At 33.4% G+C, this 16,718-nt stretch overlaps 3 protein-coding genes across 4 annotated transcripts; 2 read left to right on the plus strand and 1 right to left on the minus strand.

The window, feature by feature from the left end:
- Positions 1-5,980: 5,980 nt before the first annotated feature.
- pug (pug C-1-tetrahydrofolate synthase, cytoplasmic) lies at positions 5,981-12,706 on the plus strand. Of its 2 annotated transcripts, none has more exons than XM_033466658.2 (13): positions 5,981-6,035; positions 6,857-6,922; positions 8,133-8,468; positions 8,862-8,954; positions 9,038-9,179; positions 9,267-9,378; positions 9,985-10,550; positions 10,650-10,953; positions 11,032-11,249; positions 11,323-11,786; positions 11,847-12,099; positions 12,210-12,395; positions 12,461-12,706. In XM_033466658.2, the coding sequence occupies exons 1-13, from the start codon at positions 6,010-6,012 to the stop codon at positions 12,548-12,550; spliced, it is 2,856 nt and encodes a 951-aa protein (XP_033322549.2). In that variant the 5' UTR covers positions 5,981-6,009; the 3' UTR covers positions 12,551-12,706. The 2 variants fall into 2 exon arrangements, with proteins under 2 accessions (XP_033322549.2, XP_033322550.2); XM_033466659.2 differs by lacking the exon at positions 5,981-6,035 and adding an exon at positions 6,741-6,759.
- LOC117218353 (putative methyltransferase-like protein 15 homolog) lies at positions 12,542-14,035 on the minus strand. The gene has a single exon (XM_033466662.2). The coding sequence runs from the start codon at positions 13,899-13,901 to the stop codon at positions 12,714-12,716; it is 1,188 nt and encodes a 395-aa protein (XP_033322553.2). The 5' UTR covers positions 13,902-14,035; the 3' UTR covers positions 12,542-12,713.
- A 575-nt stretch (positions 14,036-14,610) lies between these two features.
- Positions 14,611-16,663, plus strand: DNApol-epsilon58 (DNA polymerase epsilon subunit 2). The gene is made up of 4 exons (XM_033466660.2): positions 14,611-14,852; positions 14,943-15,486; positions 15,578-16,261; positions 16,345-16,663. The coding sequence occupies exons 1-4, from the start codon at positions 14,785-14,787 to the stop codon at positions 16,621-16,623; spliced, it is 1,575 nt and encodes a 524-aa protein (XP_033322551.2). The 5' UTR covers positions 14,611-14,784; the 3' UTR covers positions 16,624-16,663.
- The last annotated feature ends 55 nt before the right edge of the window (positions 16,664-16,718 follow it).

The raw sequence follows: 16,718 nt of genomic DNA on the forward strand, positions 1-16,718 counted from the left end.
TTACCTCAGGATACTGATATTTTTCTCAGTATAAATAATTTCGTATAAACATTAAAAAATCACCACTTTTCATTACGGTAAAGTGACTTAAGCCACTTTCAAAATGAATAGTTTAGAAAAATGACTGACATATATTAATTTTGTCCGACGTATTTTACTGAAGTGATGTTTTGAAAGGACAGTTATTTACTAAAATTGTTGAATAAATTACATATATAATAATAATTTATACCATGAACATATTTAATATAAAGGTTTGATTTAAGTATTTTTTATTTTAATATTCATAAAATACAAAAATAATTAATACATTTTGAAACATAAGTATAAGTAATTTATATGAAAATACATCGGTTCAATTTAATTTTCGTCATCAATAGGAGTGATTAAGTCCTCGGAAATCGTGTTTTGTTTCAAATTTTTTAAATAACTGTGGTATATTGGGGATATATAATTAAGCAAGTCCATCATGCCTTTGTATTTTGCTGAAGAAACAGGACGAGATTCAGCGTATATATAGCCACATATATATACAGGCTGTTCCACAATTATTTTAACAGCCGAAAATGAGGGGTAGCTGAGGTCATTTGAAGTAACTTTTTCCTTTGCGAAAATGCAATCTGCGGCTTTGTTTTCGAGTTATTAACGGAACACACTGACCAATGAGAGGTGACAGATGGTCGGGACGGACTCGAGCCGCGTTCGAAGTATTGAACAAATCACGAAGCGAGAACTTTCCGGATTTCTTTTTACTACGTAACAGTGATATTTTCAAGAAAAACGCTGTTCACCTTTACTTTAGAACGTCTGAAGAATATTTACTAATTTTTCGGACCCGAAATAGTAAATAATTTAAGCGTGACGGCCGTTTTAATTTTCTAGTGTGCATGACACCTTGTGTGTCATAACCTTGACATAACCTTGATATGTCCTTGACATAACCTTGATATGTCTTTGACATAACCTTGATAGGTCCTTGACATAACATCGATATGTCCTTGACATAACCTTGATATGTCCTTGTCATAACCTTGATATGTCCTTGACATAACCTTGATATGTCCTTGACATAACCTTGATTTGTCCTTGACATAACCTTGACATAACCCTGATATGTCCTTGACATAACCTTGATATGTCAAGGTTACACACAAGGTGTCATGCACACTAGAAAATTAAAACGGCCGTCACGCTTAAATTATTTACTATTTCGGGTCCAAAAAATTAGTAAATATTCTTCAGACGTTCTAAAGTAAAGGTGAACAGCGTTTTTCTTAAAAATATCACTGTTACGTAGTAAAAAGAAATCCGGAAAGTTCTCGCTTCGTGATTTGTTCAATACTTCGAACGCGGCTCGAGTCCGTCCCGACCATCTGTCAAAGCCTCGTGCTGCGGGCTCTCGAACTTCGTGCCGTCACCTCTCATTGGTCAGTATTTTCCGTTAATAACTCGTAAGCAAAGCCGCAGATTGCATTTTCGCAAAGGAAAAAGTTACTTCAAATGACCTCATCTATCCCTCATTTTCGGCTGTTAAAATAATTGTGGAACACCCTGTATAGCCACATCACTATAATATAATTTACAAAACTGCACTATTATTTTGCACTTATAAAAATAAGTCCAGTGATCACAACTTTTTTAAAAATACTGAAAATAATTCAAAACAATACTTCACACACACTTATCACACGTTTCTATTTCTTTTACATTAAGCCCCGCAGTTAATTTCCTGAGTACAGCGACTTACGCCACTTTCAAAATAAACATGTTTGTTATACCATTAATTAGCAAAACTTCTCTCGAACAAATCTCAATAGTTCTCAACTCATTGATTGCAAATTTTTAAAAAATGAAAAGATACCGTTCAATTGTAATTAGTGTTACCATTAACTCGATTTTTTTGAAAAAGTGACTTATGCCACTTTCAAAATAAACGGCTCATATGTATATGGCTGAAGCAGGGACAGAGATCGACTGTAGGTTGCGTCGAGATTAAGTGAAATAGAATGAGCATCGCACGATATGCATATAACGGCAATGCGTGCGAATGAGAGAGGAAAGATGGCATGAAAACGTAAACACTTCGCTTTCTTTTCTCACGTCTCCACTCCGCTAAGACGCTTGTCCATAGCTTTGCCCTTGCAAGGCCTGTTGAACAGCTTTGATCTAAGTGATACAAAAAAAAACTTTAAACGTGTTTTTTCGACATTATCTAACAGCAGTATAATCTCACAAAATATAAAAATGAAATATAATGTCAACCTGCCAGACTCGAACATAAAGCAAATTCATTATTGTATAGAGATTCTGGTTTGAAGCAGGATTAAATGCCATGACATCAAAGAGCTTAAACGTAGTTTTTTGCTTAGTTCTGGGGTGTGGTCGAGTCGTCAGTCTGTCGACGTTGAATAGAATCAGGAAAGCAAGCTGTTTTTGTTGAATTCAATAGGAAGTTCCAAAGGAACTCCACAGGTAAAACCAGATAAAACTATTCACTGAACTCGTTGTGAACAAAGTACACTGCCTTCAGTCTGACGCAAGCATGTATTTACATATTCCCTGAATTGTTATTTACTATTCTGGATTTTTTTCTCTCAAATCGTTGATACTATTTGTCAAATATTTTTCTTGATTACAGCGTTTTCTACTTTATAGGATTTTATATTCTTAATAACCCTTTGCACTCCGAATTTTATTTCAATTTCATTACCAGCAGTTCCCAACGCTTTTAAGTGTTTTATTCAAAATTTACTTTAACTAATAAATGAGCCGATTTAAATAAAGAAAGAAAGAAACAAATTCACTTAAATACCAGTTTTATTCACACTATTGTCGTATTTTGTAACTTTCAAGTGAATGATATCTCTTGAAACAATTTCCAGGATGCAGTCCTGGTTTTCTTTCGCACGTTTCACAAAAAAAAACTGGTTTCTCTTCTTCCTCCAGGTATCCTTCTATTTGAGCAAACTGCATAGTCCTTCTGTTTTCCTTTGGAATGTACGAAAATGAAATGAGGCTTTCCATCTAAACGATCGTGTTTATCATAATTTCCAGGCCTGCCCAATTTTATATTTGGAACACGAGAATCACGTATAAACATCGACAAAATGTTTTCTCGAAATGTCGAGTGGGACTCGACAAAGGAGCTCCTGAGATAAAAGCTGATGTCGAGTCACACTCGCATGTTCTTTTGTATAATAAGCGGTAAACAAGATTGTGACAAAATTTAACATCGCAAAAATATTCGGTCAGTGAATGAATTACATTAATTTTATATAAAATGAATATCTTTTTAATCATGTTATCATAATATTAATATTTTGTCGGTTGACCCTTTTGTTTTATTACTTCATGTAATTGCTTGGGCATGTTACAGATGATTTTATTTAAATACTCCGGTGAAATCCGTTTCCATTCGTCTAACAAACGTTGTTTTAACTTTGTTGGTTGTCCTTGTAGGTGTTGTACGAATTTTGCGGCCCAATTGATCCCATCAATTTTCAATCGGATTTAAATCAGGCGATTGAAGAGGAGAATACAGTACTTTTGGACAATTGTATAATAAATATTCCTGTACAATTCTGGCCTTGTGTTTAGGATCATTGTCCTGATAAAACTGAAAACTGTTACGTATACCCATATTTATAGCACTTGTAAATAAATTCTTTTTTAAAATGTCTAAATACTTCATTTTGCTCATAATACCATCGATAAAAACTAGATCACCTACACCTATAGACGAGATACAACCCCACATTATTACATTCCCATCACTGTGTTTCAATGTCGGTCTTAAATTTAAAATGTTTAATTCTGTATTTAGTTTATGCCACACACCATTTTTCGTCTGTCGGATCCGTAAAGATTAAATTTGCTTTCATCCGAAAATATTACATCATTCCACCATCAGTTGTCTTTGTAAAAATATTCTTTTGCAAAGCTCAATCTTTTCTTGCGATTTGCTTCATTTATGTATGGCTTTCTACAAGGAACTCTTCCGCTGCAGCCATAAGTTTTTAATACCCGTCGTACTGTGTCCGGGTGTACCTTCTTCTCAGATTCTACGAACAACTTCAGAATTTTTCTTTATTTGTTTTATTATCTTGCGTTGGTCGCGAGAATCTAATAATTTTGGACGATTTTTCTGAGGGATTAAATCGATTCAATCCTCACGAATGTACCGACGTGTAATATATCTGCCACACTACTCTTGCTTATATTTAATAATTTGGCTGTATCTCTGTATGATTTTCCTTTTTCCTTATGATAAATAACCAATTGTCGGATTTCAAAAGACGTATTTCTTCCTTTTCGTCCCATTTTCACAAGTAAAGCGTCTGATATCACCAATAATTTCTGTGGCACCGAGTTCTCACAACGAATTTTTATTTGCTTATAAAATTTGTTTATAAACAATGTATGTTAGCGGCGTCGTCAATGTAGTACAGTATTTTACTCTGGCATCTGAGATGTTGTATCCGAATATTTTTGCGACGATAAATGTTGTCACAGTCGCTTATTATACAAAAGAACATGTGCAATAAATAAACAAAATTTATATTTCTACTTACTTTAAAAAGTGCTTTACTATATGATAAACAATTGATTCAATAATGCTATCATAAACAGTAAAAAGTAGCAATAATTTTTCTAGTAATATCGTGTCCGAATATTAATGCGAGTCACTGTAGGAGTGCAAAGGGTTAAAACGTCAACAATATTTTTCTTGAGCTCGGATACAAACAAAACACAATGTAGGATGTTGTCAGTAGCTATTTTGTAAGCAATAATCTTTATGATTGTACTTATCGCTCAACGAAGTAATGCGACATTACGTAAACACAGATGGCAATTCTTTGTAGCTGTCATGGAACGAAAAATATTTGGATCTAAAATAATTTTGAGAAAATAATAAAATATTAAGCATAAATTGCAAATAAGATAACTAAGTTATTTAAACAAACAGATCTCCATGCAAATTCTGAATGAATTCTTGAATAATTATGAATTTCGATTTTCTGCTAATTCGAATAATATTATTGTTTATCTTTCGATGTAAATAGTTATACAAAAATAAAAAGGATATGAACAGAGTTTTATTTATGTAAATAAATAAATAGTCTGGTATTGCGACTGCTTCTTTCATGACCAAAACATAGGTTACATCATTTAGCTAGGGAATCCCCTAATTATTTCGAGTGTTCTACTTAAAGAGCTTATTGATTCGGTAAATTATTTAGTTATCAATGGACCGTGAATAAGTTAAATTCGCAATTAGCAGTCTACAACTGCCCATCGTGTTTCTCTTATACAGAGTAAAATAGATATTTTATACAGCATACTGGAATTGTATATCGCATACTTTGCATAATCATTGAAAAGGGGTCCAAAAACATGGACAAAATATCCTAATCAAATATTGACCTCTAACTATTTTACGAGAACGTTAAATTTAATTATGACGGTTTTTTTTATATTGTACATTGCAGATTCAGTTCGAAAAACTTTAAGCTGCTTAAAAAGATAAGATGACTTTTCGAAAAACAGCGAACCTAAACAATGGAATTTAAAAGGAAGATCTATAATGGCTGGAATTTCATTCGGCATCACTACGAAAATAAAGAAATATAAATGAAGTAATTAGAATTAAGAATATTTAGCTAAATGTTATTCTATGTCCGTAAAACACTGTACAACAAATTTCTCTGTTTTGATCTTATTTAAATAATTTATTTCTCTATACTGGAAAACGATATTTTTGCAATATTGCTTTATAAAACGACAATATAAATGGTGCTATAATTGAATTATTTGTCTCGTTAATACTATGTAACATACAAATAAGTTCTGCTTAGAAATTTAAGATAACCGATAATAACACTTTTCATGTCAATGGTTATCGGTTTGGGTTTCGACACATGAAAAACAGCTACATATAGTTTCTTGCCCCCTGTGAAGATTGCTTTTATGATTAGTAGTAACCAGGGAATAGCTGAGTCGAACAACCACATGACGCGATTAGCGCAAGTCTATAAGTAAGACGATTATTTCCGTTAATATTTCTCCTACTAATTACTTTTTCTGAAAAATATCCATCTTTCAATTTTTGTTATTATTTGTTTAATCACTTTGTGGCATAAATGTGAAGAAATAAATAAAAATCAAGAAACGATGCAGAAATCATAAAATTTATTACTCCGTAAATGCAATTAAAGTGTAATTATTAGTGAAATCATTTTGACGCATAAATGTGAAAAAATAAACTAACTATAAATATTAATAAATCATTATCAACGTAAACAGCAGTTAATCTACTATTTAGCATAAAGATCATATAAAACACATGCTTAATAAATTATAATTTGTCAATATTAAATAAATTGAGTATCACTGCAATACAGAAGCTGCCGAAAAAAATCAAAGAACGAAATTGAATGTACAGTAAATTCTCCTTAATTGACGCTCAGCTTATACACAAAAATGGACAATTTGGGAAAAGGAGATACGATTATTCGAGCCTTGCGGCTCGTTTTTATAGTTACCGATTGTCACAACTATAAAAACGAGCCGCAACGCTGGAATAATCGTATCTCCTCTTCCCAAACTTCCCCTCTTCCCCACCGCTTTCCTCTACGTAAATAACCTACACACTGATATCTCCACTAATGCATACATACACATGTTACAGCGACTGTAGTGATCGTCAATAAACCGGTTGCCTATACTAACTCCATTCATTTTAGCATCGACGATCTTCCGGTAAATTTCTCCGGCACGTGCATACGCATTCTTCAGTTTACACGTTATATATAAATAAATAAATTGCAATCAACAGTGATTTCTTCTGTGGATCTAGATTTTTCACGAGAATTATGTCGACGGACGTGCGAGGTGTCGTCTTGTCTGGGACCGAATTGGCAAAGTAAGTTGCATTCTTTTCAACTATAGATACAACAAATTCAAATTTACCCATGCGTATTACAATAATTCCTTCTTTATTGAAGTTTATTATTATTTACAGCGTACATTTTTAAATTCAATTCTACATGTTTTTGTCGATTTCCCGCAACAACCGAGCAGAGATTTTTAAAATCATTTTTAACTTAATATTCACAAATTTGCTGTTCAATTATCAACTTAGAGGGATCGATAATGATCGATGCACTGACCTGAACTTCAAAATCGAGTTACAGATAAATCGTTTTAAATTCTCGAAAATGTTTACGTGCATGCACGTTGTAAATGTGAGGTTATGCTTGCTTTTAATCTCGAAATTATATGATCTTAAAATTATATTTATTGCAGCAGAATGCATAACTGCGCATGCCTACATATTTATATAAACTCGTACAAGTTTACGAATCGATTAATTCATATTACTCTCGTGAAACGAGATTGCCCATAGAAAGGCCGCGAATTTTGAATTTTCGCATAATTCGAAAATTCACATAACTCCTGCAGGGCAGTAGGAATATGATTTGGAAATAATATGGAGGAACGAAAAAAATATACACTTTTCGTGTTATTAACTATTTTTAAATACATATCTTATATAAATGACAATGTAGACGAATAGACATTTTATTTTTTGCAACTGGTTAATATACACTATTATTATATTACGTATTTTATGTATTTATAACACAAATTTATAAATTATGTACGGAGCAGTGATAGCATTAGAAAAACCTTAGAATAATATCACATTTTCAATTTGTTAGAACTGTTAAAAGAAGAAATACATTTTAACTCTTATTTTGTACAATATTTACAGAAAATTTGTATGATATACAAAAAGATATAACAGTATAATTACTATCTATAAAATATGATTTATGTTTTTAACAATTATTACAACGAAACATCGATAATTTTTCTATTTTATTCACTGTTATTTTGTTACGTATAACAAAATCGTTCTTTATGATCCAGTTATTGTGCAATTTGCATTTAAATTTATTATAAAAATGTTTTAAAAAAAATATATATATATATATATATATATATATATATAAAATATATTATAAAATATATTTAATATATTATTATATATATATTATATATATTTAAAAATTATTATAAAAATGTTCATTTCATTTCTTACCAATAAGACGGATCTTTTTCATTCACAGGGAGATCCGTCAAAGTCTAGCGCAGGATGTAACATTGTTGAAAGCGAAACTGCCAGGTTTCGCACCCGGTTTGGCTATCGTGCAAGTTGGCGGTCGGGAAGATTCAAATGTTTATATCAGAATGAAAATAAAAGCGGCGAACGATATCGGTATCGCAGCGCAACACGTGAAACTTCCAAATACTACGACAGAAAGGGAATTAGTGAACAAACTGAACGAATTAAACAATAACCCGAACATTCACGGTATCATTGTGCAAATGCCTCTCGATACTGTGAACAAAATCGACAGTCATATGATTACTGACTTGGTCTCGCCTGCAAAAGATGTGGATGGGTAAGTCTGCACAATTGTTCGTAATAATTAAATTCATTCTATAAATACTACAATCAAAAAAATTCTTCTGGATATATGGCAATGTTTTACAACAAAAATGTATAACGTTTCAAAAATTCTGTAATTAAATTCATTAAACAATGTACCGAATGTGGCAATAATGTAAATCTTCCTGTATATTACAGATAAAAAAAACAATGTTTCGTAACATGCTCAGATAATCACGTCACGCGTTTCTGGACTCAATAAATGCAATAGCGATAATTTATTATTTATGCGTGATTACGTCACTATACTTTCGTAAGCGCAATATCGTAGATAAATCCAGAATGAAAAATTTAAATCTCTAATTTTGTTAAACAACAATAATATTTGAAACTCCATTTTTTTCAGATTAAACACAATTAATGAGGGAAGAGTCGCCGTTGGTGATATGACAGGATTTCTACCGTGCACTCCGAACGGATGCATAGAACTTATCAAAAAGTATGTTTATCAAAAGTGTTTTCATTCGTTCATATAATTTTATTTATTATGTACATAGCTAATTGTGTAATAATACGTTCCAGGAGCAACGTACCAATTTCTGGTGCCAGAGCCGTAGTTTTAGGCAGAAGCAAGATCGTTGGTACTCCGGTTGCCGAATTGCTAAAATGGCATAATGCCACGGTAACAGTATGTCACTCCAGAACGAAGAATCTTCCCGAAGTTGTAAGTAGCGAACAATAACTTCTGGATAATTTTTTAAAACAATTTTTAGTCAAATGCGTCTATACTAGTCACCGAATTTGATTATAGGTCTCACAAGCTGATATCTTAGTGGTTGCTATTGGCCAACCAGAGATGGTCAAGGGAAGCTGGATTAAACCAGGAGCAATCGTAATCGATTGCGGAATAAATTCTATTGCAGGTAGATATAATTTCACTTACTGGATCTGTTAACAGGTTTTTAAATAATTATGTCGTATCTAAAATAACCTTAATAATTCTCATTTAAATAACAATCTGAAAAGAAATAATTAAACTATGTTACTCGAGACAATTTATTAATTTACGAATGAAATTGCTATCGCTATTAAAAAAGAGGCCTATGGTATTAGTATTGAGTTCAGTAGACTGCTGCAATCCAAAGTATAGTATGTACATACATTATTATATCAGAACTTATAATTAACATTCCGACCATTTTTTTCAAATGCCAAGAGATTTCAATTACTGTGGCTACTGGAAAAATTGGTTAACGACTTCAAAAACTAGATATATTAACCCACGCCGGACGAACTCAAGGTCCATTCGAACCCATATTTATAAACAATTGAACGTCTCCAGGCGTCTCGAATTATCCCCTTCCTAAAGTATATTCACCGTATGGGCCCGATTGGACCCTGAGTCTACCGTGCAATTGATTGCTAAACGATACATCGTGGAGGATTAAATAATCACTGGCGGGTAAAGTATTCAAGTAAAATATATTTTATTTAGAGTAGATATTGAAACGTATGAAACTATATTGCAGACCCAACAAAGAAGTCTGGACAACGATTGGTAGGAGACGTTGATTATGAAGAAGCCGCGAAGGTGGCATCATATATTACACCGGTACCTGGCGGAGTTGGCCCGATGACCGTAGCCATGTTGATGACGAATACAGTGGTATCAGCTCAAAGATCTGCAACCAGAATCTTGAACACTAAGTGGAAACTAAATGTTTTGGCGATCAGTCCAAAAACGCCGGTTCCCAGTGATATAACGATCTCAAGGAGTCAAGAGCCGAAGCCGATTACACTTTTAGCAGAAGAAATTGAGCTGTTGCCGAACGAAATCAGTCCTTACGGAAGTAAGAAGGCGAAGATTAGTCTGAACGTTTTGAAGAGACTGAAAGACCAACCAAATGGAAAATACGTAGTAGTTGCTGGTATCACGCCAACACCTTTCGGAGAAGGTAAGAGCACCACGTCGTTGGGTTTGGTGCAAGCTTTGACTGTGCACAAGGGGAAAAACTCGTTTGTCACTTTGAGGCAACCGAGTCAGGGTCCCACTTTTGGTGTGAAAGGAGGAGCTGCGGGTGGAGGATACTCACAGGTTCGTTCATTTTTTCAATATCTATATTATAATACATAAACACCCCCCCCCCTCACACACACACACACACGAAAGTATTACGATTAATATTATTTCTAGGTCATTCCTATGGAGGAATTCAACTTACACTTAACCGGAGATATTCATGCTGTGACTGCAGCTAATAACCTGATGGCGGCGCAAATCGATGCCCGATACTTCCACGAATCCACTCAATCCGATAAAGTTCTTTACGACCGACTCGTGCCGACGATTAAAGGCGTAAGAAAGTTTTCGAGCATTCAACTACGACGCTTACAAAAGCTTGGTATCACGAAGACCGACCCTAACAGCTTAACCGAGGACGAAATTAAGAAGTTCGCGAAATTAGACATCGATCCAGAGAATATTCCTTTCACCAGAGGTATTGAAGCTAAAATAATCCAGAAATCTATTCATGAAAATAAGTAGATGAAGTAAAACTAACATTTATATATTTTAGTAATTGACACGAATGACCGATTCTTGCGTAAAATCACTATCGGTCAAAGTCCAACCGAGAAAGGAAAAACGCGAGAAACGTCTTTCAAAATTTCCGTCGGTTCTGAGATAATGGCAATACTCGCACTCTCCACCAGTGTCGATGATATGAAGGAAAGACTCGGTAACATGGTGGTAGCCTTCAACAAAAGTGGAGAACCCTTGACTGCAGAGGACTTCGTTCGTAAATTTACGATTCTAATCATAAAATTATTATTCCATTTATTTGTAAGAATTATGTTCGTGTTTGTAGGGTATGACTGGGGCGATGGCAATTTTGTTGAAAGATGCCATCGAGCCAACATTGATGCAATCTTTGGAAGGAACTCCAGTGATGGTTCATGCTGGACCGTTTGCGAACATCGCGCATGGCTGTTCTTCGATTATTGCAGATGCAATTGCGTTGAAATTAGTCGGACCAGAAGGTATCGTGGTAACAGAAGCTGGTTTTGGTTCTGACATCGGTATGGAGAAGTTCTTCAACATCAAGTGCCGAACATCTGGACACATACCAAATGCTGTTGTACTTGTTGCAACTGTTAGAGCATTGAAAATGCATGGTGGTGGACCTCCGGTAACTACGGGTGCTACCTTGAAGAAGGAGTATAGCGAAGAAAATCTTGAATTAGTTAGGAAGGGTCTTCCGAATCTGCAGAAGCATATCAGTAACGGAATTAAATTTGGTGTGCCAGTTATCGTGGCAATTAATGTCCATGTGTAAGTTTCTCTAAAATTTATACTTTCAAGTATGTGTTGAGCAATAAATTAATGTTTCAGCACTGACACACCAGCGGAATTAGATTTAATAAAGCAAGCTGCTATCGAAAGCGGTGCAGCAGATGCAATAATATGCAAACATTGGTCGCAAGGCGGTGCTGGTGCAACGGCTCTTGCGGATTCAGTTATAGCTGCCACGAATAAGTCCAGTAATTTCAAAGTATTATATGACTTGAATATCAGTATCGAACAAAAGATTAATATCATTGGAAAAGAAATGTATGGTGCAGGAGAAGTGGTTCTTTCAGAGGAGGTAAAGATCTTCGCAAATAAAGTAGATATAAATTTAGATACAATGAGCCATAAATAAATATAGATATAATAAGTAATTAATAAATGTATATATAATAATTGTTATTGTAGGTGCAAAAGAAGATTAAAACATATACCAAACTAGGCTACGACAAACTGCCCCTTTGCATGGCGAAGACATCAAACTCTTTAACAGGTGATGCATCAATTAAAGGTGCTCCCACAGGTTTCACATTGAGTATTACAGATATATTTGTGTCTGTTGGTGCTGGCTTTATAGTACCAATGGTGGGAGATGTAAGTGAATTCTGTGTAAAATTATTAACTTCATGAATAAAATATAAACTAAAATATTTTTCTAGATAATGATGATGCCAGGACTTTCTACCAGGCCAAGCATTTATGATATGGATTGGAACAGTGAAAATGACGAAATAGAAGGATTGTTTTAAATATTTTTCTTTAACTGCAAAACCATTCTCATTTATAGTATATTACAAATGGTTTTCACAGGATGAGATATTTTATTTTTTTACATAGTTTACGAAACATTTATACGTATTTTGTATTATATTACACACGATAGTAAAGTTAAAAATTTATCATGACACTTGTTTACGACACTTTACTGACACCCCGTAACTTCGCAGAACGTGATCTCGGATTTATTTTAATTTCTTCGGGCGAAGGTGTTATTACATGTTTATGTAACATTTTCCATGGTGTGTTTATAAGGTTCTTGTATTCGTCAGAGTCGTAACATTTGCTATGGTCTGCAAATTTTAATGGTAATTTATTAGCAACAGTATGCATTACATTTCCGGAAATGTGCCTTTTAACTATTGTGTCTTCTAAAGAATGGAAAGATATTGTGACTAAGCGACCATTCGTTTTTAAATATGTTGCAGCCAGGACAATACCATAATTGATTTCATTTAATTCATTATTCACAAAAATTCTCAGTGCCTGAAATGTTTTTGTAGCACAATGAGCAAGTCTACCAAGCTGGTCTAGTCTTTTTTCATTTACAACACATTCAACTAGTTTTGCTAACTCTTCTGTAGTTTTTAAACTTCTGAAACTATATCGAGCTTCAATAATAGCTTGTGCAATTTTTTTTGCCTTCTTTTCTTGGCCATAAGCCCTCAAGACTTGAGTTAAATCTGTTTCAGTTATTTTCTCTAGAACATCAGCAGCTGTAGGTTCTTCAGGATACCTAAATCCATCCATCCTCATGTCTAAAGGTCCATTTTTAGATATAGAAAATCCTCTCTGTGCAACATCAAATTGCATTGATGAACAACCAAAATCAAACAGGAACCCATCTATACTATTTTTCTTGACTTTATGCTGACAAAGCAACTGTGGTAATTCAGAAAATCTTCCTAATAAAGGTATTATTTGACCAGGATATTTTTCTGACAATTTGTGTGCAAATTCATATGCAACAGGATCTCTGTCCAAAGCAAATATCCTCACCTCAGGAAAAGTTTTTAGAATGTTTAGTGAATGTCCTCCAGCACCAAATGTCATGTCCACTATAAGTTTCTTTGGTGAAGGCTCTAGATATTGTAATACTTCCTTAGCCATAACCGGCATATGCAATACATTGTCGACATTTTCATATGCCGACTGACTGTGCTTTTTTGTATTTTTTAGACTTTTTAAGCAATTTTGTTTTTGTAATAAATAGTGAATAGTTCTATGACTATGACTAATGCTGTTATATTTTACTATCTTTACCATCTTATGTATTACTTTTTGTACTATTGTACAACTTGATTCTGGAAACATTGAACACATCTCCAATTCTTGAAGCTACTCGTTTAAGAAATCCTTTTTCTTCGTTCTCAAAGTACTCAATTAGTTCTGGTGATAGTGCCATATTACATTGTTCCCTTGTTAAGCCACTAGCATTATCACTACGTGTGCGGACATACATTTGCCCATATTGGTTGGAAGAAATTCTTTTCAAACTTAGATAATAACGATCACATACCTCACGATTAACCTGGGTAGATGCCTCACCTTTTGCAAAAGAAACTTTTAATTGATCACGAATGTGTTGCCCTAAGTCTCTACAACAAATATAAATTGTCATTAAATCTGCGTACATTTATATATATATATATGGTTATATATTAATAATTAATCATTTAGAAGACGAAAAATATCATGAATGTATATATGTATCCTGCTATTATATGTTTTGTAGCCTTCATTCTAACCTTAACGTACGCACGTTTCCACAAAAAAATTAAGACTACATTAAATTGACAACAATATTCTTTCCAACAATAATTGTAGAAAAGCATTTAAAGGCCTTCAATTTATTTGCTCGAGAGAAATTACCTGCCAGCTTTCGATTTATCCAGAGGCCAAGATTCTAATAATTTCATATAATTCCTGTAGTTACCGGCCATGACAGTATGTGATATAACAAGTACATATGCAACGTATGGAAATATATACATACACATGTATCATGTACAATACATACATACATATTCAATTGGTTATGTATGTATGTATTTATGCAATGGTTAAAAAGGCGGGAAAGTTCTACTATTCTGTTGTACATATTCTGTATCGAACTGTATATGCACATGCAGGTCAAAGAAGTGATTGCGAGTATATGTGTAATGATGTCTTAATCTTATAGTGTGGCAAAATATCTTTACTCTAAATGGCTGATGAAAAATTAGTGAAATCTGTGCAAAGCACTTTTTCTATGTATGGTCTCAATCTTTCAAGGTATACTTTTTCTATTCATTAAAGCATATTTTGTGGAATACTATCACAATGTACACATTAAGTAAGATCACATTTTTTTATTTCATTTAGAAAACTCAGTGTTTCTCTTGCTAAAGAATTGTTGAATGTAGATGAAAATGAGCGCAAAACTTGGCTTACACAGATTGTGGAGCAAATATTGACACAAAATTTAAATGATCCTCAAGTTACACTGGAAAGTCTCAAATTAGCAATAGAAGAATGCATAAGGCCTAATACGTTGAAAAATACAGAAACAGTTTTTAGTATCATAAATGCATTTGAAATACCAAAAATTAAATATGATCCAACTAAAAAGAAATTTCTTCTATCACCTGTGACACCAGATTTATTTGCTGAAGCTCCACATAAGTCAGCAATATTTAAAGACCGATTTGAGTTACTCTGGCGTAGGACCTTAAGGCATGAATTATTTATTCCCCCTAAACTTGGTGAAAAAAAAGAGAATTGGATTGAATTAGTGCCTATTGAATATTTGTTAAGTGAAAGCAAAAAAGGGAATGTTTATGTAATGGGTCTTTTAACACAATTAGTAGAAGGCCAATATTATTTAGAAGACACAGGAGGAACAATTAAAGTTGACTTGAAGAAAGCAATATCCTTTGCTGTAGAAAATAATTTAATTCATGTTACTATTCACCTGATGAAAATATTTTTAGAGGTTCTTTTCCTTAACAAATAAATACAACTTTCAGGATGGTTTAATCATGGAGGCATCTATAGTAATAGCTAGTGGAGATTATAGAGATGGTATGTTGTATGTAAAAGATATAGCTTTTCCACCAGCTGAGTCATCTAGTAATGCACGTGCAGACTTTGGTGACTCCAATACATTTGGCAGCTCACATAATCTTTCCTTGAAGCTATCAGAAAAATTAAAAAGTTATGAGGAAAGTAACAAAGATGGAATGATTATTTTTTTATCTGAAATGTGGCTGGATGATGTAACAGTATTACGTAAATTTAGAACTATGTTGGAAGGATATTCTGAATGTCCACCTATTGCTTTTGTATTGTGTGGGCATTTCTTAAGCTTTCCAGCAAATATAACCAGTGCACAAAAGCTAAAAGAAGGATTGAAAGATTTAGCTGATATAATAATACAATATCCAGATATAAAAAGGTCTTCCAAATTTATTTTTGTACCAGCACCAGATGACATAGGATCACCAAAAATTTTTCCAAGATCTTCAATTCCAAAAAATATTTCAGAAGAGTTCACAAAAACTGTACCTGGTGCAATATTTACTACTAATCCTTGCAGGATTCAATACTGTACAAAAGAAATCGTCGTGTTAAGAGAGGACATTTTAACGAAAATGTGTAGAAATACACTACAATTTCCGCGAGAAGGAAATATTTACGATCATGTAGGTTTACATAAGTTAAAATGTTTGTTTATTTTTATAATTCATAAATTATTCTATTCAATTATTCTGTTATCATTTTTTAGTATGCCAAATCAATTATTTGCCAGTCGCATTTGACTCCTTTAAGTCTTTCTGTGATCCCAATATATTGGAAATACGATCACGCTCTACAAATATATCCAACTCCGGATGTGATTGTGGTTGCGGACAAATTTGAAGCATACGAAACCGTTTATTCTGATTGTCGTATCATTAATCCTGGACTCTTTCCGAAAAATGGTCATTCATTTAAAGTATATGTCCCTGCCTTGGATTTAGTTGAACACTGCGCTATTCCCAAAGACATGGATGATATTAATTAAATAATGTATAAGTATACAAATAAAAATGACATACAAATCGGTGAAATGAAAAGTTTCATAAAGAATATCCAATAATTATGCTGTAAACAATTCGA

Source organism: Megalopta genalis, chromosome 2, assembly GCF_051020955.1.
Source record: "Megalopta genalis isolate 19385.01 chromosome 2, iyMegGena1_principal, whole genome shotgun sequence".
Classification (NCBI taxonomy): Eukaryota; Metazoa; Arthropoda; class Insecta; order Hymenoptera; family Halictidae; genus Megalopta; species Megalopta genalis.